The sequence below is a fragment of the Pantherophis guttatus genome, chromosome 4 (genome assembly GCF_059756535.1).
Source record: "Pantherophis guttatus breed Tessera chromosome 4, ASM5975653v1, whole genome shotgun sequence".
Classification (NCBI taxonomy): Eukaryota; Metazoa; Chordata; class Lepidosauria; order Squamata; family Colubridae; genus Pantherophis; species Pantherophis guttatus.
Window position 1 is genome coordinate 44,149,926 of NC_142066.1, and position 22,601 is coordinate 44,172,526.

A 22,601-nucleotide genomic window follows, 5' to 3' on the forward strand; every position below is an offset into this window, starting at 1 on the left:
AAAGAACACCACTTAAGGGGCCCCCGAAAGCCCTACTAAGCAGGTATATACAAAAGTAGGAAGGCTATTGCTTAACGCATTGTAAGCCGCCCTGAGTCTCCAGAGAAGGGTGGCATATAAATTGAACCAATAAATAAATAAATACATTATAGCTATAAAAGAAAGCTCATCCTTGACATCTATTTTTTTTGTTCTATAATAAAGCCAAGAATTTTGGCTTCAATTCGTTACATATATTGGTAATTTGTATAATAGCAGGAAGGAAGAAGATCTTAAGAAAAAGCTGTGTTAATTATTTTTTATTCTCACGCAATAATAAAGGGTCAGAATTTTAACTATAAATGAAGGGCAACTTTCATTCATCCCCCCCCAACCCCATCATCTCTCTCGGTCCTGTCCTCAAGCTTTTTTTTTTCAGTAGCCTGATTTAGGAGAAAGTTCTTTCTTGTTGCTATTAGACAATTAGATTTAGCCACTATTTGCTCCTATGTCTGGATGACAAGAGACAAAGGTTGGGTGTTGGACTACTAACTGTAAAAAAAGAAAAAGTCACTGCTATGGAAACAATTTAAGGTCTGATATATAGTCAGGGACCATTCATTCTCTAATGTGCTGAACACCACAGGTGGAGCTTATGGCTAAACAAATAAATATTAGACAAGTATTAGACAAGTTGAAGTCAGAACCCCTTGTCCAACTTTGTCATGATGAGAAAATCAAGAAAATCTATCCAAATGGACTGCTGAGTACAAGTAGTCCTCAGTTAACAAACAGGTTGTTTTACAACTGTTGAAAGTTACAACAGCTATGAAATGGGTGCTTTCCTAAAATCTATTCCTTTTAATGGATGTTTTCTTCCAGAAATTGGCAAAAAAATGCCCCAAACCCATGAAAACATCATGAATCACCACTCAGTCACATGCACCACTCTGCAGTTATGTGACCATTTGTCAGACAGGTCAGCTTTATGACCAGCCATGGTGTTCCCTAGTCATGTGACGGTGTGATTCATGATTTTGTGTGTGTGGATTTTTGGCATTTTTGCCAGTTTCTGGAAGAAAATGTCCTTTCAAATGAATGGATTTGCTTAATGATCACAGTAGACCCTTACCTGGAAGTCCAACTCAATGGGACTGCCTACATCTTCTTCATGCTTCATGGCTGATTCTCCTATGACTTTCCCACTAAAGTAGGACTGAAGCCACCGATTGATTCTACCGTGAAGAAATAGAAAAGTTGGAAGAGAAATTTTCACAAGCTTGGGTTGTTTTAACAAGCTAAATGTTGAGGTCATTGTTTCTTGGGAACCTTTTGTGTTATTCAGTAACATAGAGTAGTTGGACCTACAAAATTTCTTCCCTCCAAACATATTAGGATTGGAACCCTCTAGATTCCTATCTAGCTGTGATACATCTGGAGAGCACCATGTTGAGGTAGAGTAACCTAGAAGCCCAGCTATATTCAAAGACTGGTTTTTCTTTATAAAGGGAGACATACATTGGGATTCATCAAAATTTGGCATAGCATTTTGTCTGGCAATGAAACCCCCTTTCCATATTTTTTTCTTTCTTAACTCACGTCAAAACTTTAAGAAGATACGTACATGCTTAGTGATGCATCAACTGTGTAGTCCACTAATAAAGCTGCTGTCACTAGTTGGAGATCTTCCTGATAGCTTATCCTGTACAAAATTCAACAGTCAAAAGGTCTATCAGATTATTTTTAAAGTGATCTCAAAGAATGTAAACTATTGTTGCATTTTATCATCACTACAAATTATCTTAGAGGTTTGAATCTAATTATCTTAGAGGTTTGAGAGTAGTCCACACAGGGCTTCTTCTTCCCATCAGTTGGTACTAGTCTTGCTATTTTTGTACTACCTCGTGCAATACAAAAAATTAAAAAAATAGTACTTGTGTGATTCTCCTATGAGCTTTATATATTAGAACGAACCAATATTACAGTAGGTGTGGTTCATAGTTACAGACTTACTTTTTGCCACCAAAGTCTATCTGACCCACACATACAATTAAACATCATTTACAGACCCGAGAAAATAGAATGGACTGCACCACTTTCAACTACAGGTACTTTAAACTACAAGTACAAAGTACAGGTAAACTACAATTTAATATATACTGTTGAGAATAGAATAGAATAGAATAGAATAGAATAGAATAGAATAGAATAGAATAGAATAGAATAGAATAGAATAGAATAGAATAGAATAGAATAGAATTTTTTATTGGCCATGATTGGACACACAAGGAATTTGTCTTGGGGCATATGCTCTCAGTGTACATAAAAGAAAAGAAAAGAAATTACAGGTACTTTAAACTACAAGTACAAAGTACAGAGAAACTACAATTTAATATACACTGTTGATTTTGCTTATGCAAAACAAAATGTAATAGAAACAGCCTTCCTGAAAGAAGAAATATAGAACATTCCTCCTTCCTATGTTAATCTTTATAATAAAGTTGTAATTTATAAGTACTTTCACCCACTTTTAATATAACATACCAAAGTGGTGTGATATACTGTATTCGTGACTTTCTTCTCTTCGATATATTGATCCAAGAATAACTGGTTTCAATGGAGGGAGGGGTATGTATGTGGATGAGTATGTGTGTGTGTGTGTGTGTGTGTGGGTGGGTGAGGGTGTGTGTGTGTGTGTAGGTATAAACTGTTCTAGATAGCAATAGGAGAGAACTATCTTAACCCAAAATAGAAACTATTTTGTGGATTCGTTATTGATAAGAGGACAAGACTCACGTGGAAGGTTGAATCTGGACAGTGATATTCTGGGTAGATAAAGTAATCCCACCAATTTCAAATGTGATAATCAGCTCTGCCTGGAAGAGAAGTCAGCTTGTGCAATATTTTGTTAAGGTTTGGATGACATATTTTAATCGTGTTTGTAATCTGAGGTTCAGTAGACCTCCACTGGTTAACTACACAAACATCTGTGGCAAGAATGATCTTTTATCTGCTGAACTGTCTGGAAGAGCAAGACCTGGCTTTGGTGACTCTTAACCTCAAGTCTGGACTATGGACTTGTCCTTTCAAGACAAACATTAGACTGGATAAATAAATTCTTTTTCAATACCAGTATCTCTTGCTATTAATTCATGTTGAAGAAGAACTGGAACTCTTTGTGAGAATTATCAAATAAAATGCACCATCACTGCAGTGAATTTGCTAATAAAGAGTCCAGTGTTTGATGCATAGCTGTTGATAAAGCTGAAAGTAGAAATTCTTCTTTCCACATTGCCAATGTTCACCAGTTAAAAACTAGGATGTAAATCTAGTCTAGCAAATAATATTAATAATTTTAAAAATACTGCGGTCGATGCTTATTAAATTTTTTTAAAACTTATGGCTGAAATAAGATTATCGGTGGTCCTGAGCAATTAGGAAAACACCCCATTGATGAGACCCACAAAACAGAACATTCATTTTTCCAAAGTGTCCAAATCAGAAACAATTTACCTGCTGATTCCTTTTGAAGGGATTGCCCAGTTCACATATCACTGTCTCCTTGACAGTGCAGATCCCACTCTGAAAGGAATAAAAGACACACTTCATTGTCTTACTGCCTTCTTATTTTTCTTGTGTGTAACTCAATACAGTATTGACAATATGTATTGTCAGGGATGCTACACATTCTTTCCATGAACAGTTTTCCTTCTTTTATATATTTATATATTCATATATTTATGTCTCTGTGTGTATATACAGTATAAGCATATTAGAGTATGTATGTGTGTATACATATTGGAAGAATGTTTTATGGCCCCCATGCCTTCTCCATTTGCAATTCCACTAGAAATGAATGGTTGGTTCTTAAGCAATTATGAAATAAAATAAGTTTTAAACACAATCCAGGGCCTACATATGGCGATCAGAATTTTGATATAGCCCCAACATCCCCCAGATTTAATCTACTATATGAACAAAAAAATAAAAACAAAAAATCCTTTGCTCACATATTTTTTATCGGTTTAATAAACCAAACAACAAAAAAGGAAAGAAAAAAAAAGGAAAAATAAGTTTATATACATAATGTAAATGTTATAGAAGATCAAAGATTGAAGTGAAAATGGTCATAAAATTTTTTTAGAAACAATTTCAAAAAGGCAAAACATGCAAAAACGTAAGGAAAAAATACTGTAAGAAAAAATATACCCTGTTTCCCCAAAAATAAGACATCTCCTGATAATAAGCCCAATCGGGTTTTTGAGCGCATGCGCTAAAATAAGCCTCTCCCCGAAAATAAGCCCTCCCCAAAAATATTTAAACGCAGAGCTGGAAATCAGGTAAGACAGCAGGAGGAGCCCCATCTTGCTCCATGTGCCCCCAAAATAATAAGACCTCCCTGAAAATAAGGCCAATCACTTATTTTGGGGTTCAAAAAAATATAAGACAGGGTCTTATTTTCGGGGAAACACAGTATTAAAAAATTCTTTTTCTTACCCCAACTGTTAATTGGTTACACTTCTACTGTGAATACATACAGTTAATTTTTCCACTATTTTTAAATTTTAGTCTCCCAATCCTGCATTGATGGTGAGATTTCTCTCTACCAATTTTTTGCCACTGTCGGCATGTATTTAATAAATTGAAAAGATTTCATTTTTTCAATGGGATCACACCTAATAAAAATATTTGGGTTTTAATTCAAAAAATGTTGAATTTTTTGATGTGTTTTTTTATAGTACTTTTGGATCTTTTTCTAGAATCACCATATATTTGTTATGGCATTTCCAATCAATCATGGCACTAATTGACAGTTATCTATAATCAATCTATAATGGTATAGACTATTATATACCAATTTTCCCTTAAACTGTAACATGTTGTAAAATTCATTGATTTCCCACACACACACAATTCATGCCATTGTTCCACTATTATTACTTCTTTGAAGTTTTGCATCCATTTTATCATAAAGTTTGTTATTTGTTCTAGCTCTGTGTCATGTTTAAGTAACAATGTATAAATACATCCTAATTTATTATCTTGATTCTTCTTTTCTTCTTTAAGATCATTGTTTATTTTTCCTGTTTTTTGCTGTGATAGATTCCTTCTCTTATTAAGCAATCCTTGTTGTTCCTTTAATCCACTACATTTCTCAGTTCAGATGTATGATACTGCATATATGACCAGATCATTCTTACTTTGTCTCTATAATATCATCCGATATTGGGAAAAACTAGTCTACTTCTCTTAAGTCTTGTGCAACACTGAATCTTACTTTTGTTTTTAGATTCCTATTTCATTTTTGAGATTTTTGATATGATTTTACTGCATCTGTAGTGGAGCCCAATTTATTAATGGAAAGCTGACGTAGTGCTTAGCTCCAACAAAAATAGTGCATTTCTCATTAAAGCTTTTGAACCTTGACATATCTTAGTCTGTTCACTTAGTTGATACAATTCAACCAATGGTGGGATTCAAAACTTTTTACTACCGGTTCTGTGGGCGTGGCTTGGTGGACGTGGCATGCTTGGTGGGCGTGGCGTGGTGTGGCTTGGTGGGCGTGGCAGGGGAAGGATACTGTAAAATCTCCATTCCCTCCCCACTCCAGGGGAAGATTACTGCAAAATCCCCATTCCCCCCGATCAGCTGGGACTCGGGAGGCAGAGAATAGATGGGGGCGGGGCCAGTCAGAGGTGGTATTTACCGGTTCTCCAAAAAATTTCCACTACCGGTTCTATAGAACTGGTCAAAACCTGCTGAATACCACCTCTGAATTCAGCCATGGCATTACTTGTATACTTTCAGGCTAGTCATTAGCTTCATCTGCAAAGTAACTGGAAATTATGAATCTTGAAGAATATTATTCTGATCTGTTAGAAATGCTTCCATCCAGGAATTAATAAAGAAAAACATCACTTAATGCAACACTTGTAAATTTGTGTGAGAGAGTACAAAGGACTCAACAGTTCAGCCCTGGGCTACATGTATTCTCTTCTATTAGAACTTGTAAATTTTTCTGGAAAGCCATTAAGTGCAGAAATGAATGGAACAGTAACCTAATGCTATCACAACTTTCAGAAAATACCCACCGGCCGAATTGAAGAAGGCAACAGAGAGGGTGAGAAAGTGATATTGAGGAGGGCCTCATGAGCATCCTCTCCATTGATCGATGATGTTGGCTTATTAGTAACTTTGATGCTCAAATTCAGTTTCTTGACTTCCGAGCTGTACTGTAACACCTGCACACCATCTCGTCTATAATGGAAAAGAATAGTACAATTGAGGGAGGATGATTTAAAAAAACCATATATGCTCCTCCATTCATTGCATAACTTTGCTCAAAAGTGTCTAGGACCACAATGGGCAATTTAGTACTGCCCCAAAATTTAGGACTATAAACTTCATAATTTTCAGGGAACATTGGGATTCTTTGAAATCATCATCCAAAACTCCTAGAAGAGACCAAGTGACTTATCCTGCCTTAGAGCGAGAAGTAGGAACTCATCAATTATGTGCTTTTGTCCCCAGCTGAGAGACAATTTCTACTGAAATGCTTCCAGAACTGTGCAATGTTTTAACTGTCTGGTGATGAAACCTCACTTATCTAGGCCAGCCAGTCAAAGGGTTCTAGGGCAGGTCATCTCCGTGATAACAGTAGCATGCACTGATCATGATTTTATCCAGTATTTTTCTAAAACTCAGCACATACATCATCTAGGAGCTACTATATTTATTACCCTGAAAGAAAACTCTCAAAAAGGTATCTATCTTTAGTGATTATAATGATGAGCATGATTCAGAAAGCATTCAGAACTAGACAAAATTCACCCCAAATTTATGATTATTTATTTATAACTATTAGAGTTGTTTCACATGTTCTTCTTCATCCTCATCTCATCCTTCCCTCAATAAGCCAAATTCTCTTACCTGGGCAGATTTTGGTTCTTTTCATTTAGAAAGAGTGCCTGAATCTGCAAGTTGCTATTGCATTGGCTGTCAGTTCCACATTCCTTCTGAAACTGAATCTGAAAACAGACATTTTGAGTCAACAAAATGAGACAAAAAACAGGGGAAAGGATGTTCATTTAGTTTGTAGGCTGCATTGTGTATATCAACTTTCTCTGACTTGATGTTCTCCAGAAATACTGGATCGCAATTCACGTCTCCTTCAAGAAGCATGGCCAGAGGAAGCTATTTTAAAAGATAAACTGGAATACATTAGCATGGGAAGGAAGACTTTTAGAAGAAGGGCTCTGTATGCACGGAGGATCAATCCTTCACTACAACTGAGCCACAATTATCATCTTTCTGCACATTTACTACATATGTACTATGTCACTGATGCTAACCAAAGTTTTCTTTTAAAAACTAATTTTGTAGAGGGTGTTTCCAAGGATAATATTGAATGTTTGAATTGTAAATCACCCAGAGTCATTGCTGAGATGGGTGACTGTAGAAATCAATCAAACAAGCAAAAAATAAATAAATACGATGCACAGAAAAGGCAGTACTCTTTGTTCTTCCCAAGTGTGAACATCTAAAAATGCTTCCCCACCCACTCTCCAATTAAACTTTTGGGAGAGCTTCTTTCAAAGAAAGCTTTTAAAAGTCTGTTTATTATGATGTAAGGAGAAGAGATTATGAGTCAGATAGGAAGGCCTCACAGACTGCTAAATTAATGGGTATTGTTTATGATCTCTCCTCTCAATGAGTCTACTTCTTTATAGTCACTGTCTCCAATCTCCTTTTATGTATATCCTTCTTGAACCAATCTATTTAGCTCTTGCTTCTCCAGGAGATGGCAGAAAAAAGAAGCAACAGCTAAGCCTACAATTTTTATGGATTGCTATAGTGGATTTCCACCAATGTCTAAAACTGCAACTCCCTAAATTTGATTGGATTAACCAAAAGAATTATATTAAGGGTAACTGACACTAAAATTATCATATTATATTTCTACACATACGCTAAACATAATTTAGGTTCAATCTTGTTAAAGTATATGAACATATTTTTCTAGAATGAAATTTATTCTAACATTTAAAGATAATGACTAATCTGTTCCACCAGATGGTACCAGAGGTCTGATTGGTAGGTGAGCCATTAAGTCATACAGAAAACTGAACCTGCCTATTTACAAATAATTTTCATCTGCATGGATAAGTCAGGGACATGCACACAAATTCTTCCTACAAACACATCACCTGTTTGCTTCTTGCAAAAGCCTACCACCCACCACTAGTTGAACACTACAATATTAGTGTGCAATCTACATGGCCATTTCAACCCAGGAGAGGAAAGGTGAAAAGAATAGGAGGAAAAACTAAAGAGAAGGAAGAACTAACCTCAGTATGGTTTTCACGAGGCTGATCATCATTCAAAACAGGAAATGCATTAAGGGAGCGTAATCCCATCTGGAATCGTCGGGGCTTTTCTGAAAGAGAGTACTTCATAGAGAACGCAATGGGGTGCAGCTTGTCTCGTATGTCATCCTGCAGAATGAGCAATAATTTATTTCAGAGAGTCCTAAACTCAGTTCTGAATTTCTGTGTAGTTTATGGAGAGACCTGAGGGTCCTCCCCATTTCCCCCCCCCCCCCCAGGTCATACTGATTGTTCATCATCACATTTTTGTGATCATCACATTGGTATTCTTTTGTTGAAATGTAAATTGGCTTATCATGCTAAATTATCCTATCAAATATTTTCCGTCAGTACAAGTGATACAATGATTAGAGACGCCTTTCATCAGGCTGGTCCCCTCCAAACATGTTAGAAATATAACTATCCAGTGTTAGCCATTATACATCCAGGAAGCCATGTAAAGGAACTGCTTTACATACAGTACATATTTATCAATTTTAGAAAACCTCCCCAACCCTCCTTAGGCAAAAATTCAGTTCTTATTATTTATAACACTGTAATCACATCACTACTCTATGCTTAGCAGTCCCTGGCAGCACCAATTTATGTAAAAAATAAATAAATCCTGTACTGCTGGCCCTGCATTACATAAATATAAACAACTAAACTTAAATAATGCTAAAGTTTTTAGGAAAAAGGAGACAGGATAGAAACAACCTAACGAAATATTGCAGGCAAGATGGTATTTAGCTCAACTACTCCTTTTTATGTTTTGAACTGATTATTCCTAACCTGTAGAAGGACTTTCAGGTTTTGGCACTTGCTTGGCATGGAAAAGTGTCCCTTGTAGATTGCAGAGTTGGTTTCAGCAAAATATACACGGGGTGGCCGGCGGTACCGGTCAGCTTCCACAATGTAATCCAGCTCTGAAGTGAAGAAAAAAAATGTATCAGGGACATTACCAAGATTCAGTAGCTTCGATCCTAGAATCATTCAGTAATCATTCAAAGTTATGATGACACTGAAAAATGAAACTTATGGCGGGTCCTCGAAGTTGTAGCCATCACAGATTCCCTGCAGTCTCAGATGCTTGACAAGCAAAATCAATGGAGAAGCCAGCATGAAATCGTAAGTCATGGTCATGTGACATCACAGTTATGGTGATTTGTTTAACAACTGCAACTGGAACTGATGTCGTAAGTTGGCAAAGTCATGTGACGTTTCACTTAACCACACTGCTTAGGAATGGAGGTGCTGGTATCAATTATAGTTTGTAAGTGACTATATTGTAATCTCATACTTAATTCGAATCAAGGCATGCCAACAAAAAACAAATACACCACTAAAGATATTGATAGAGAAACTGGCTCTCCTACCTTAAGGAAAAAAATTCTAGGGCCAGCAGACACCCTCCCAACCCTCTTTCCTTACAAATGAATTCTCCTGAATGGAACAAATCTTCCCACTTCTACTCACTGATAGTTTCCTTGTATTTGGGATCTCCAGCACTTTGGGAATAGGAGAAGCAGAGCTCTACCTTCATGCTGTAAATGAAAAGATAAGAAGGGAAAGGAGAAAGAAAGAAAAACAAGGTACTCTGTAAATAATCTGCAGGGACAGATAACTGAGGTTCCTCCAAACAAAACCCAAACCCTGTTGCGGCCTGTACGCAGTCTGTGCGGCTGGTGGCTGATTCGGACAGCGAGGAGGCTGGGGTGATGCTGCACCAGCAGCCTGTGCAGCTGGCACTTGAGTCGGACAATGAGGCTGGAGAAGATGTGGTGCCAGAGGCGGGGATTCAGCTAGGGCCTTCAGAACCTCCAGAAGCTCCCTTAAGTGAAGAGGACGAAGAGGAGGAGCCTCTTCTCGATGCACGGGCGTGCAGAGCTGCCAAAAGGCAGGAGTGGCTCCTCAGGAGGAGGTCTCCTCGAGAGTAAGTCTTGGGGCTAATTGGCCACTCCCTTAGCCTATTTAAGGAGGAACGCCGACTGAAGCAATTTGCAGGGAACAACCGTTCACTCTCCTTTGTGCCTTGATCTTAGTTCTCTGCAAATTGCTTCTGGGCTTTCTGCCAACCATAATAAAATTAAAATTATTTATTATTTGGATTCTTGCAGGCTGTTAAGAAAGTTAATTAACAGCCTTTGTTTGAAAAAAAAACTGATTTTATTTTAGTAAAGTAAGGTTTGTACAGACTTTGTGTGTGCTTCCTTCTTTGGGGTCCATAGCTGGAGCAGAACAAACTCAAAGTCTTTATAGAGAAACACATGACCCTAAATTCAAAGTCAATGGCACCACATAGGAAGCTCTAGTCCTGGCATATCAAAACTATAGCAACAGCACTTGAATTATATTAGGAAGTCCTTTATCTGGTAATTAACCAGTGCCAAACTTTTAGATGGATCGCCCTGTTTTGTTTGCAGCAAGGAATGATGTTTCAGAAGCCCAAAGCTTTCTTTGAAAAATCAATTCTTGCTAAGAGAAGAGGAAAAAGTTATTTTTTCATGCAAACGGAAGATCGTCCTCTCTCTCTCTCATCTGCTTTGAATCAGAAAATTGTCAAAGCTGTTATTCTGTCTATTTTAGTCAAGGACAATTTCATCTTATTTATTTACAGAGTTGGCATTGTACAATGGAGCTTTTCCAACTTGGTGCCCAGGAAATGTATAGAGACTGCGATTCTCAGAATTCCTAGTCATCAGCCTCTGGACAGTACCAGGCTAGGAAAGGCTAATTTTAATTAATAATTATAATTAACTAAAGAGGGAAATACTACATGCAAATAATGCTATAACAATCCCACTTTAGAGAAGAGATGCCCCTTTTGTTCATGTTTTCACACTCTTAACAATATCTTTTCATTTTTATTCGGTGCTACTTCATATTTTCTTAGAAACTGGCTTAAGAAAAGCTAAGAAGCTAAGAAATGTGTTCAGTGCACAGCATATCTGACAAGTCAGATATGATTTTTATATATGCCATCTCTGCAATTATATTTTTGAGGAAAAATTGCTAACTAAAACAGAAAGGAACCAACATGAATTTAAAGTTAGAAAAAATAGATGTTGACAAAATCAACATTAATAAACCCCATCACCCTTAAACTAAGCCTTACTTTAGAAGTTACAAATGCCTAACACTTCCAGATGTTGAAGGATGCCAACTTCAAACTAATGGCATGCTGGATAGAACTATTGGAGGGGGAAAAACTGCCGTACTTTTTGGAGTATAAGATGCACTCCCCCCCACAAGTGGGTGAAAATTGTGGTGCATCTTATACACCAAATGTTGCCAAAGCCCCGCCCACCCACCGCCCCCCTTCGGCCATTTTTGGCCTCCACGCGTCATGTTTTCGGTCTCCTCCAAGCTACGGAGATCGCCATAGCACATCGCCGGCGATCACAGCCTCCGCATGTTGTGTTTTCAGCATCATGCATCATGTTTTCGTCCCCCACACATCCCATTTTTGGCCTCCGCACGTCACATTTACAGCCGGTTCCTAGCGGCAATCCCTGCCACCTAGAACCAGCCAAAAATGCAACATGCAGAGGCCAAAAACGGGGCATGCAGACGCCAAAAACATGATGTGCAGAGGCAATGATGGGCTCTGGCAATCCCTGCAGCCTGGAACAGCTGATTGGCAGTATTCCGGAGGCCGATCCAACCACCAATCAGCTGAATCAGGCTGCGATAACGTGCTGAAGCTGACCAGGCTGTTTGCTGTTTGCTGCAAGGATGCTAGCCAGATGAATACCGACGGATGCTGGTAGGCAGAGGCAGATTTTTTTTTCTTGTTCTCCTCCCCAAAAGCTAATGTGTGCCTTATACTCCAGAGCATCTTATACTCCGAAAAATACGGTAATCACATCTGGCAGATTAAAATTCCACCCAGCTGGTTTAAACCTGAAATAACTTGCCTCTTATCAAGTCCTCTATCTTCTATGGAACAGGATGCCCTGTTCCAAAAACAAATCTACAAGTCTCTTATTCAACTTTTATTCTTTAAAAAAAATCAAGCAAGGAAAAGGACTCCACAATGTCCCCATACAGCTTGCTCCAATGTAGCCTTTTCCTCTGATTGCCAGATGTTTTTCTCATTCAAACCTAACTTGAATCTCACCACATTTTATATAAACACTCTTGTTTCTCCTCCCTGCTCTCGGTGGGGAGGGCAAACAATTGTTCTCCTAATTCTTTCCAACATCCTCTAAAATAAACTGAAAGTTGGCAACACACTACCCTTTCATCTTCCTTCTGTAGGCTAAATATACTCAGTTGTATCATATTTGTGTTGTCACACACCTTGAATATCCATGTATTCAGGCATTTAAAAATCAAAAGAACATTTATAGGGAAGTTATTACCAAGAGTTTTGAGTACATTTGCTTGGGTCCAGAGGGCTTGGAGTAACAGTAAAAGTCTTGTTTAGGATATTGATCACTGGACGGGCTCTGCAGAAAGAGAAGGACAACAAGCATAAGGGAAAACAACAGTGAAATGAATCAGTGCATTCTTAATGGAAGTTTTTAATACATAAAAACTAATACAAATTAAACTGGAATAAACGGAAAAGTTCAGAAGGTGCAGAAAAAAGAAAAAGAAAAGAAGACAATAATAAAGAAGTGTTTTCTAACTTTCACCATACCAAGCATAAGCTATTATAATAACTTTTTGCTCTCTTTTAAAGTTACAAATAAAAAAAACCCCTCCTATCTCCATGTTTAATGGCATTGCAGGATTTGATCTTTCATCAATCTTTGACATTCAAGAGGAGTTTTCATAGTTTTCATCAACAGTTCGTTTGGAAATCCCATAAAGAGGGGTTTCCCATAAAGAGGCATCATCCAGAATTTCTTGTGGCAGCTCTTCCGTATTCAGATTTGTCTTTTGTTGTCTTCCTTGCCTTCAAACTCTATAATGTCTATGTCAGGTAAAACTTTTTAAAAAAAATTCTCAACATTTTGTAAAAAAAAATTGCCCAATGAGATTTGTATACTTTTTCAGATTTTAATTATTAATATCCCAGTGGCTATCAATCAAAAATATCTTTTAAGATAGGAAAAAGTTATAGCCAGTTTAACCATTGTATTTCTTTTCTGCCTGCCTTTTTAGTTCCCTCTAGTAGCAACTTTCATCAAGCCTCAGTTCTGATACGGGTTTGGTTCCATTTCAGTAAATTATTTAATTTCACAGTATATTTGTTTTTCAAACCTCACAAGAGAAAAATAACCAATATTGCAAATCTCTCTGGTATTAAAAAAGTTCTTAAATCAAACCCACCCACCCATTTTTTAACTTTTTGCCATTTGTATATTATTTTAAATTCCTAAATCTCTGTTTAAAATTTCTTAATTTCAGAGAAACTAAGAGGTATCAAATTAAATGTCCAATTTCAGAGAAATCCAGGTACCAAATGGTTTGCCATTCTCAAGGTCTCTAATATCCATAAAATGTTTAAATTGAACATTTCTAAAATTGATTAAAACGTAAGTTTGGCTAGCTTAGTGTCCCTATTGAAGAATCCCCTGGAGATGAAGGCAAAGATGTCATCTCCCTCAGCTTCTGGCACTCCAACCCACAGAGATCACTGTTTTACAATCTCCTAGCGAGGAGCTGCCCTTCAGAACATTTGTGGGCAATCTCTCATTCTCCAGAAAGCTTTGAAGGACCAATCTATGGCTGTTCTTTCATTCTACACAATGGCTGTCATTTCTGCTTATTTGCGGAGACATCTTCAGTCAGCCATGATTCACAGCAGAAGCCCACAAAGAGTCAATACAGATGTAGTGCATAAATAAAATAAATGATCCCTAATCACGATGGTGATTTCAATTACTCGGTGGTGAAGAAAATGTGCTGTTGTATGTGATCATTTGTTCCTTTGCCCAGGATATGATTTATAAAAGTGCTACTCTTTTGAATCAGGGTAATTGATAATACAGTCTTCCTCAAAATGATGCTCCCTAGGTGAGAGGCACATTGACTTCATATTCATCAATCCACCATGACCATGAATAGCTGAGGGCTGGAAAGGCTGCCCTAATAGAAAGATTGGAATTTCCTTCTTCTTAAAAAAGATTTTCCTTTTTTAAGGCCAGAGTATACTGGAGTTTAATATGTGGCTAAAGGAATTATGTAAAAGGGAAGACTTTGATTATATTAGTCATGGTATCTGTACCTGGTCCAATGAAAAACTACAAAAGAAATGGTTTGCATCCATCAAAGGAAGGGATTGAGTTACTTGGCGTTAAATTCACAGATTTTCTAGATAAACATTTGAACTGAACAGTGGGGACAGAGAATTAATTAATACAGAACATTTCTGTCCCCAGCAATCTAAAATTATTAGGGTTATCAATGCATGTAATATAGATGTTAAGGTGGGTAAGAATATCAACCTTGATGTCAAACAAAAACAAGCATTTAATAGTGAGTGCCATACCATGTGCACTAATCAAATAGATGGTGACACAGTAGGGGACAACACAGGTTATATAGAAAGTAAACATAGGGTCAGTCAAAATGGACTCAAATGTCTATACACCAATGCACAGAGTATGAGGAATAACCAGGGTGAATTAGAAATTCAAGTAAATGAGAACAGATATGATATTGTTGCCATTACGGAAACTTGGTGGGATGAAACCCACAAATGGAACATACAGCTAGAGGGATTTAAATTATTTAAAAGAAATAAACCAAACAAAAGAGGAGATGGAATTGCACTGTATATAAGAAACAACTACATTTCTGCAGAAATAGAGCACAACAATGCTGAAAACTGCCTGAAATGCATTTGGGTCAATGTAAAAGGGGGGGAAAATGACATTGCCATAGGTGTATACTATAGACCACCCAACCAAACAGAGGAAATATATGAACTTTTTGCTAGTCTGTTAACTAAGGTATGTAGGAAGCACACCACAATAGTAATGGGCAGGGGTGAAATGCTCCCGGTTCGGACCGGCTCGGGCGAGTAGGTAGCAATGGCGGCGGGCAGTTCAGAGAACTGGTAGCAAAAATCCCTGCCCCCGCCCCCCATGCCCAGCTGAGCCGCGCGATCATCAGAGCCTTTTTTTTCTTTTATATGGCTCTGACCATCCAAGCTCTGAGGACCCCAGCTGAGTTGCCAGCAAAAATCCCTCCCCCTCCCTCCACTCAGCTTGCTTAACTTAGCTGCTGGTCGCAACGCCTTGCTGTAATCCCTGCAATCCATTGCATCAGCAAGCAACTGAATCTCCCTGCCTGCAATCAAGCAGGCAGGGAGTTGTGGACTTCAACTCCCAGAATTCCTCAGCCAGCAAAGCAAAGCTGGCTAAGGAATTCTGGGAGTTGAAGTCTACAAGTCTTAAAGTTGCCAAGGTTGGAGACCCCTCTTCTATTGGGTAAGTTTTTTCCCCCTTTGGGAGCTTTAAAAAAAATAGTTAATTGGGATTTTTTTTTAGTTCTTTTTTTAGACCTAGCCATTTAGGGTTTAGGAAGTTTTAAATTTAGCTGCTTTTATATAAAAATAAAAATAAATAAAAATAAAATAATATTGTGCAGCTTTCTGAGATTTAGTGTGCTTCCGTAGTGTTTCACTCTAACTACAGAAAACACAAAATCTCACTAAACTGTATGTGTAAAGTGTAAAGTGTGAAAGTTGGTTGTTTGGGCTTTTTGTGGCTGTGTGAGGTTCCTGCTTGTTGCACGGATCATTTTGGGTCTAGCACAGCTGCTTTTATATTGTGGGTGAGCCAGTTGTGTTGTGTTGTGTTTTGTAAGTTAAAAAAGGGCAAAGAAGTGACATTGACTTGGCCACGCCCACCTGACCAACAAGCCACGCCACCCCAATCACCTTACTACCAAGCCCCACCCACTAATTAAGTCACGCCCACAGAACCGGTAGCAAAAAAGATTTCACCCCTGGTTATGGGGGATTTTAACTACCCTGACATCAACTGGCAGACAAACTCTGCACCAAGTGGAAGATCAAACAGGTTCCTGACAAACCTAGCAGACAACTTTTTTTCTCAAAAAGTAGAGAAGGGAACAAGGGGATCAGCTATATTGGACTTAATTCTCACTAACAGAGATGAAATGATAAAAGGTGTTGAAGCTACAGGAACCTTGGGGGGGAGTGATCATGCAATATTGGAATTCAACATTATGCAAGCACAAGCAATAGAACAAAGTCAAACTAGAGTCTTTGACTTTAAGAGAGCTAATTCAATAGATTTAGAGAGAGCCTGGAAAGGATTCCATGGATGAGAATCCTCAAGGAGAAAACAACTCAAGAAGCTTGGGAAATTTCGAAAAGTGACGTTATAAAAGCCCAGTCTAGCACAATACCAATGAAGAAGAAAAATAACAGCTCTCAAAAGAAAACAGCATGGTTGCATAAAGAACTCTCTGACAAATTGAATGACAAAAAGGACAAGTATAAAAAGTGGAAAGAGGGGCACATAACTAAGGCAGAATATCAGCAAATAGCCTGAGCCTGCAAAGATGAAGTGAGGAAAGCTAATGCTCACAACGAACAAAGGCTTGTGACAAATGTAAAAAATAACCAAAAAAAGCTTCTTCCAATATGTTAAAAACAAGAAAAAAGGCAAGGAAACAATTGGTCCATTGCTGGGATAAAGTGACAAGAAGGTGACAAACAACAGGGAGGAAGCAAAACTACTTAACTTGCTTTTTGCATCTGTCTTTACACAAAGGGAAAAAATAGTCCAACCTATCAAAAATAGCACCACAAAAAACAGACTAGGAACACAAGTTAAAATAGGGAAGAAAATGGTAAGTGAGCACCTGTCTACCCTAGATCAGATGGACTACACCCCAAAGTTCTGAAGGAACTGGCAGACGAGATCTCAGAACCATTGAACTATATCTTTCAAAGATCCTGGAGCACCGGGGAACTGGCAGAGGACTGGAAAAGAGCTGATGTAGTTCCTATCTTCAAAAAAGGAAAAAACGACACCAAGCTAGCAGGAATAGCCAACACTCCGGAAGATAGGTTTAAGATACAGAAGGATTTTGACAGACTTGAACATTGGGCACTATCTAACAAAATGAAATTCAGTGATGAAAAAAGTAATGTTCTACATTTAGGCAAGAAAAACCAAATGACTGGTACAGTATAGGTGATACCTTGCTCGATAGTAATAACTGCGAGGGGGATCTTGGAGTCCTACTGGACAATCACTTATATATGAACCAACAGTGTGCTGCAGCTGCCAAAAAAAGCCAACACAGTTGTACGCTGCATAAACAGAGGGATAGAATCAAGATCATGTGAAGTGTTAATACCATTTTATAATGCCTTGGTAAGGCCACACTTGGAATACTGCATCCAGTTTTGGTTGCCATGATGTAAAAAAGTTGTTGAGACTCTAGAAAAAGTGCACAGAAGAGCAACAAAGATGATTAGGGGACCCGAGGATAAAACATATAAAGAACAGTTGCTGGATCTGGATATATCTAGTCTTATGAAAAGAAGGGGTGACATGATAGCAGTGTTCCAATATCTCAGGGGCTACCACAAAGAAATGGGAGTCAAGCTATTCTCCAAAGTACCTGAGGGTAGGACAAGAAGCAATGGGTGGAAACTAATCAAGGAGAGAAGCAACTTAGAACTAAGGAAAAACTTCCTGACAGTTAGAACAATTAACCAGTGGAACAACTTGCCTCCAGAAGCTGTAAATGCTCTGTTGTAAAAACACTGGAAGTTTTTAAGAAGAGATTAGATAACCATTTGTCTGAAGTGGTGTAGGGTTTCATGCCTAAACAGGGGGTTGGACTAGAAGACCTCCAAGGTCCCTTCCAACTCTGTTATTCTGTTACTAATCAGAATGAATAAATAGGGGAAAAAAACAAGACTGCTTTTAATCCCTTTTACCACACTTACCTGAGTAGCAAGATATTTTCTGAGAGAGTTCCCACCAGGAGATCAGGATAGGAATTTCCATCCACATCCATTCCACCACTGAAGGAGTAACCAAAGGTCTTGATGACAGGATTAAAATCTTCCCCACTAATGATCTGCAAAGAGGTGCAGAAAATGAGATGCAAGAAGGATATTTACAAATGAGACTAAGATCTCTGCTTAGTTTGTATATACTGCCATCCATGATAGAACTGTTGGTGGCCAAGTATATATGAACAATAGGACTACTATTAACATCATTAGGTTACATTGATCTGACTGGAGAGGAGTTCTGGGACTTGCAGTGTTGACATATTCATGTATGTAGTAAATTAATCAAACATTACATCCTGTGACAATTACAAAATAGTCTTGCAACTCACAAAGATAATAAGATGTAATATATGTAAGAATATTTTATAAATTGGAGGCAAAGAAATCTTAATAGGGAAGTGCTGCACCATCACTGAAAAACAAGAGTCTGGGACTTCAGCTCTCTGAAAATGAGGGACAACCAGCTGCTTCTCCCAGTCTCAAAGTGGGGACTCTTTCAGGAAACCTGGTACCAATCATGTATCTGCTTGAGATTAGTGAAAGTTAGTCATTGCCAAAGGTGACCGGTTAGTGTCACATATTAGAAAATTGAAGACTTTCCCCAAAATAAAAAGGAGGCTATAACTACCAGCCATATCTCATCCAACAACCTTATTAACATACCCATTGTGGGGTTGGCTGCCAAACAATTTTCCTGAACAATATGGGGACATGCTGCATATAAACTTACAAATATGCTTTACCCAAAGAGATAAGGATGATAAAGAGATGATAATGATAAAGATGTCTTTACCTGCTGTGGCTTATTAGCAAGGCCACCTACACCACTCTGGTAGATATATACTTTCCCCAAACCTTCATAGGGTGCCCCAATGGCAATATCTGAAAGGAAAGAATACAAAGAGGAAGGAGAACTTCCATTTTATGAGATCTCATAGTTCTCATTATACTTCATCTAGATAGTTTCTTTTTAGGTTCCCACTGGAACTGTATCTAATGTACTTTAACATAACTTTTCAAAACAAGTATTTGTATTACTTCCCATCACTAGTCAAAAATCTAACAAAGAATTTTCAACCTTATAATAGTTGAGTCACTATTCAAAGGAAAGTTTGAAGGAATTCTGCTGAGAAAGTGATTGCAGGTGGGCAGTATAAATATAGATTGACAATTAAGACAAAATCAATGCATGTGTGTGTCTGTGTGTATCTTTGTCTGTGTTTCTCTGTGTGTGCATGCATGGCTGAACTATAACTATGAAAGGAATTTGTTTCTCTTTCCCTGATATTAGATGTATAGTACAAATGGTCCTTATTTAATTACCCTTCATTCAGTTATTTCAGGCCCAAAGAACTATAGTAAGAATAACATGTAAAGTTACTTGCCTACAGACAGAATCTTGCCAGACTAAAGCAATTACCTGCATAACTATAAATATACTCTGTGAACTGCTAAAGAAGGGAACAGACTTCTTTCTGCCTACTAAACTTTCCAAGCGCTGTCTCTTTATCTTCTGGGAGTGAATCCTCCCCTCCTACCATTCCAGACAACATTCTATCACATTGTTCAAATTTACAAATTGTGCTGAATTGTGCGGAATTTACAACCAAACCCTGAAATTCCAATAGTTGTCTACTTTATTGTGTTTTGCCTATAATACTAGAATCTTCCCAGACTGTTTGCCTTCCCTTGGAAACAAACAGATAAGGTTCCATGCAGTGGTGGGTTGCCCCCGGTTCAGACCAATTCTACAGAACCGGTAGTAAAATCGGAGGGAGGCTCCGCCCACCAACCCTGACGTCATCAGAACGCTTCTGCGCATGCGCAGAAGAGCATGTGCATGTGCGAGTGAAGCAAGAGAGCGTGTGCGGCCCCATTGCCAACCAGTAGTAAAGGTAAGTAGAACCCACCCCTGGTTCCATGGAACTTAGGGTAGGTTAGATGTAAGTTTCTTGTGACTGAACAATGACTCAAGGATAATTCCCCGCTTGATCCTTGCTTCTTACCTGACTGGCAGTTTCCCAATACAAATACTGCTTTAGGCCATATAAAAGGGTACAGTCCAACAAGATGTGTCTCAGTAAATAGTAAAACATAACACTGTGACAAGTGTTCACAGTCTAACCGTGTTCAAGTCTAACCTTGAAAATCATCTTTGTTAATGTCGCCAATGTGAGCCACAGAGAAACCAAAGGAAGAGCCGCTGGGTCCAGTCAGTGTGAGGTTGGGATGGTTGGAGAATGTTCCCCCAAGGTTCATGTATACATAGACAGCCCCACCTTTCTCCTCCTTCTGGTCAAAGTAGTGTGGTGCTCCAATGATTAAGTCCTGCCACCTATTAATGGGGAAAGGCAGTCATTTTTACCTATATATCAAAATAAAGCCATTTAATACTTCTTTCAAGTTCGCCCTCCCACGGACTCACCCATCTCTGTTGAGGTCAGCCACAGCAATGGAGCTGCCAAAATAAGAACCCACTTGCTTGCCAACGAGCAGCAGTCTCTTCTGAAGATCCATGCGACCATCAGTTTCCATCACAAAGACAGCTCCAGTGTGATTATAGCGAGGGGCCCCAATAATAAAAGAGAAATCTTCTTTATGCAGTATGTTGGTGCTTGCTTCTGTGGCGTATCCTATTAAGAAGAAATAACAAACAGGTTATATCTTTGATCTCCCCTCTTCAAAAGAGAGAGACACTCTGCCTCATTTTTATTTATTTGTGGATTTTGGGCAGCATATTCAACTAGAGAAAACATAAAAACAGATAAAACATAAAATCAGACAGACAGACCCAACTAAAATAATCTGATAAACAACAAAATCAATCAAAACAGGAGCCTTAATCAAATCATAAACAACAACCCCAGGCCTAGGCCAAAGCCAAGTTTTCAAAACTTGTCAGATCCTTAGAGAAAGTGCCATCCTTATCTCTTGGGGGATGCTGATTCAGAGCACCAGGGGCCACAACAGACAAGGCACACTTCTGAGATTCCACAAGATTGCAGCGTTTAATAGATTGGAGAAGAGACTTGGAGGAACCCACTTGGTGCAAGATAGGCTCCAGCATAAATAAATGAACACAAATCAATCAATTTACACACTGACTGGTCAGATTTAGATCATTCTATTTTCAAGGGCACAAATTTAGGAATGAACAAGCTTCTTGAAGGTACTCATAACCCTCTGCTTCTAGCTATATGCGAAGTGGCATGCAAATTAAGCAATCTTCCATTAATTATAATTTCTTTTCTAGAATAAGCCATTGAAGAAAGCTGGAATTTGAAGATGGCCTATTAATTTGAGTTACTCCAAAATTAAGCAATTGTTTTTAATTATAAAAAAGCAGAGTAGAAAAGCTTTAAATATATATGTAAATATAATCATGATTTCATTCTCAGTTTGGCTGTTCTAAAAGTATTAATTATAATTTTCTTGTTTGGCCAAGAACTATATTAATCTATTTATATCCTAAATCAACTGAACCTGACCATGATATTGTCCTGCACATCAGTCTCTTCATTCTGAAGCAAAGCCTGGTGACAACTAGATCTTTTTAATGGGGAAATCTCACATTTTAATTCTTCCTGGCCTCTAATTTTCTAGTCTGAGTATGGAGCAGACCCAATGTTCCAAGTCCAGTTTCGAATGAGATGTCTTCATTAAGAAATCTCCATTTTGAAGATCCAGTGATCCTCAGAAAGGAGGCTCAGAAAGCTTTGACCCATATTTATTTATTTATTTATTGGTTCAATTTATATGCCGCCCTTCTCTGGAGATTCAGGGCGGCTTACAATGCGTTAAGCAATAGCCTTCATACTTTTGTATATACCTGCTTAGTAGGGTTTTCGTCCCCCCCACCCCCAAGCGGTGTTCTTTTTATACAAAATCAGTTTATTGCCCCCACAATCCAGGTCCTCGTTTTACTACCTCGGAAGGATGGAAGGCTGAGTCAACCTTGAGCCTGGTGAGATTTGAACTTGCAGTAATTGCAGGCAGCTGGCAGCTAAATGCTACTTGACAGCACTTTAGTCTGCTGTGCCACCAAGGCTCCTAAATTTGCTTCTTCTCTGGAGGCCTTTCTATTTAGGGAATCAGCCATGAAGGTTTAAAAATGAATCGATGTTAAGTATGTGTGGCCCATCATATATTTAAATTATGCTATCTGTTTTCAGCGCGCTGAGAGACATTTGACTATGAAGATGCTACATATGATACTACATATCACAAATTATTTCTATGATTTCTTTTTTTAGTCCAGTGTGTTCTTGTCAATTACATGTTCACATCTTGTGGGA

At 38.2% G+C, this 22,601-nt stretch overlaps 1 protein-coding gene across 4 annotated transcripts in view; it reads right to left on the minus strand.

Moving 5' to 3' along the window:
- The window catches only part of ITGA3 (integrin subunit alpha 3), an 84,626-nt gene that overhangs the window by 19,449 nt on the left and 42,576 nt on the right, over positions 1–22,601 (minus strand). For all 4 annotated transcript variants that reach the window (XR_004591080.3, XR_015733770.1, XM_034415458.3 and 1 more), the window contains exons 6-19: positions 20,732–20,939; positions 20,448–20,641; positions 19,100–19,188; positions 18,235–18,368; positions 12,710–12,796; positions 9,822–9,889; positions 9,138–9,271; positions 8,328–8,474; positions 6,910–7,007; positions 6,072–6,237; positions 3,493–3,561; positions 2,776–2,855; positions 1,604–1,681; positions 1,112–1,214 (exon numbers count right to left, since the gene is read on the minus strand). Coding sequence is in view for 2 of the 4 variants with exons in the window: in XM_034415458.3 (XP_034271349.2) it covers positions 1,112–1,214; positions 1,604–1,681; positions 2,776–2,855; positions 3,493–3,561; positions 6,072–6,237; positions 6,910–7,007; positions 8,328–8,474; positions 9,138–9,271; positions 9,822–9,889; positions 12,710–12,796; positions 18,235–18,368; positions 19,100–19,188; positions 20,448–20,641; positions 20,732–20,939 (1,655 nt within the window). In the remaining 2 variants the exon portion in view is untranslated. The remainder of the gene's footprint in view (positions 1–1,111; positions 1,215–1,603; positions 1,682–2,775; positions 2,856–3,492; positions 3,562–6,071; positions 6,238–6,909; positions 7,008–8,327; positions 8,475–9,137; positions 9,272–9,821; positions 9,890–12,709; positions 12,797–18,234; positions 18,369–19,099; positions 19,189–20,447; positions 20,642–20,731; positions 20,940–22,601) is intronic.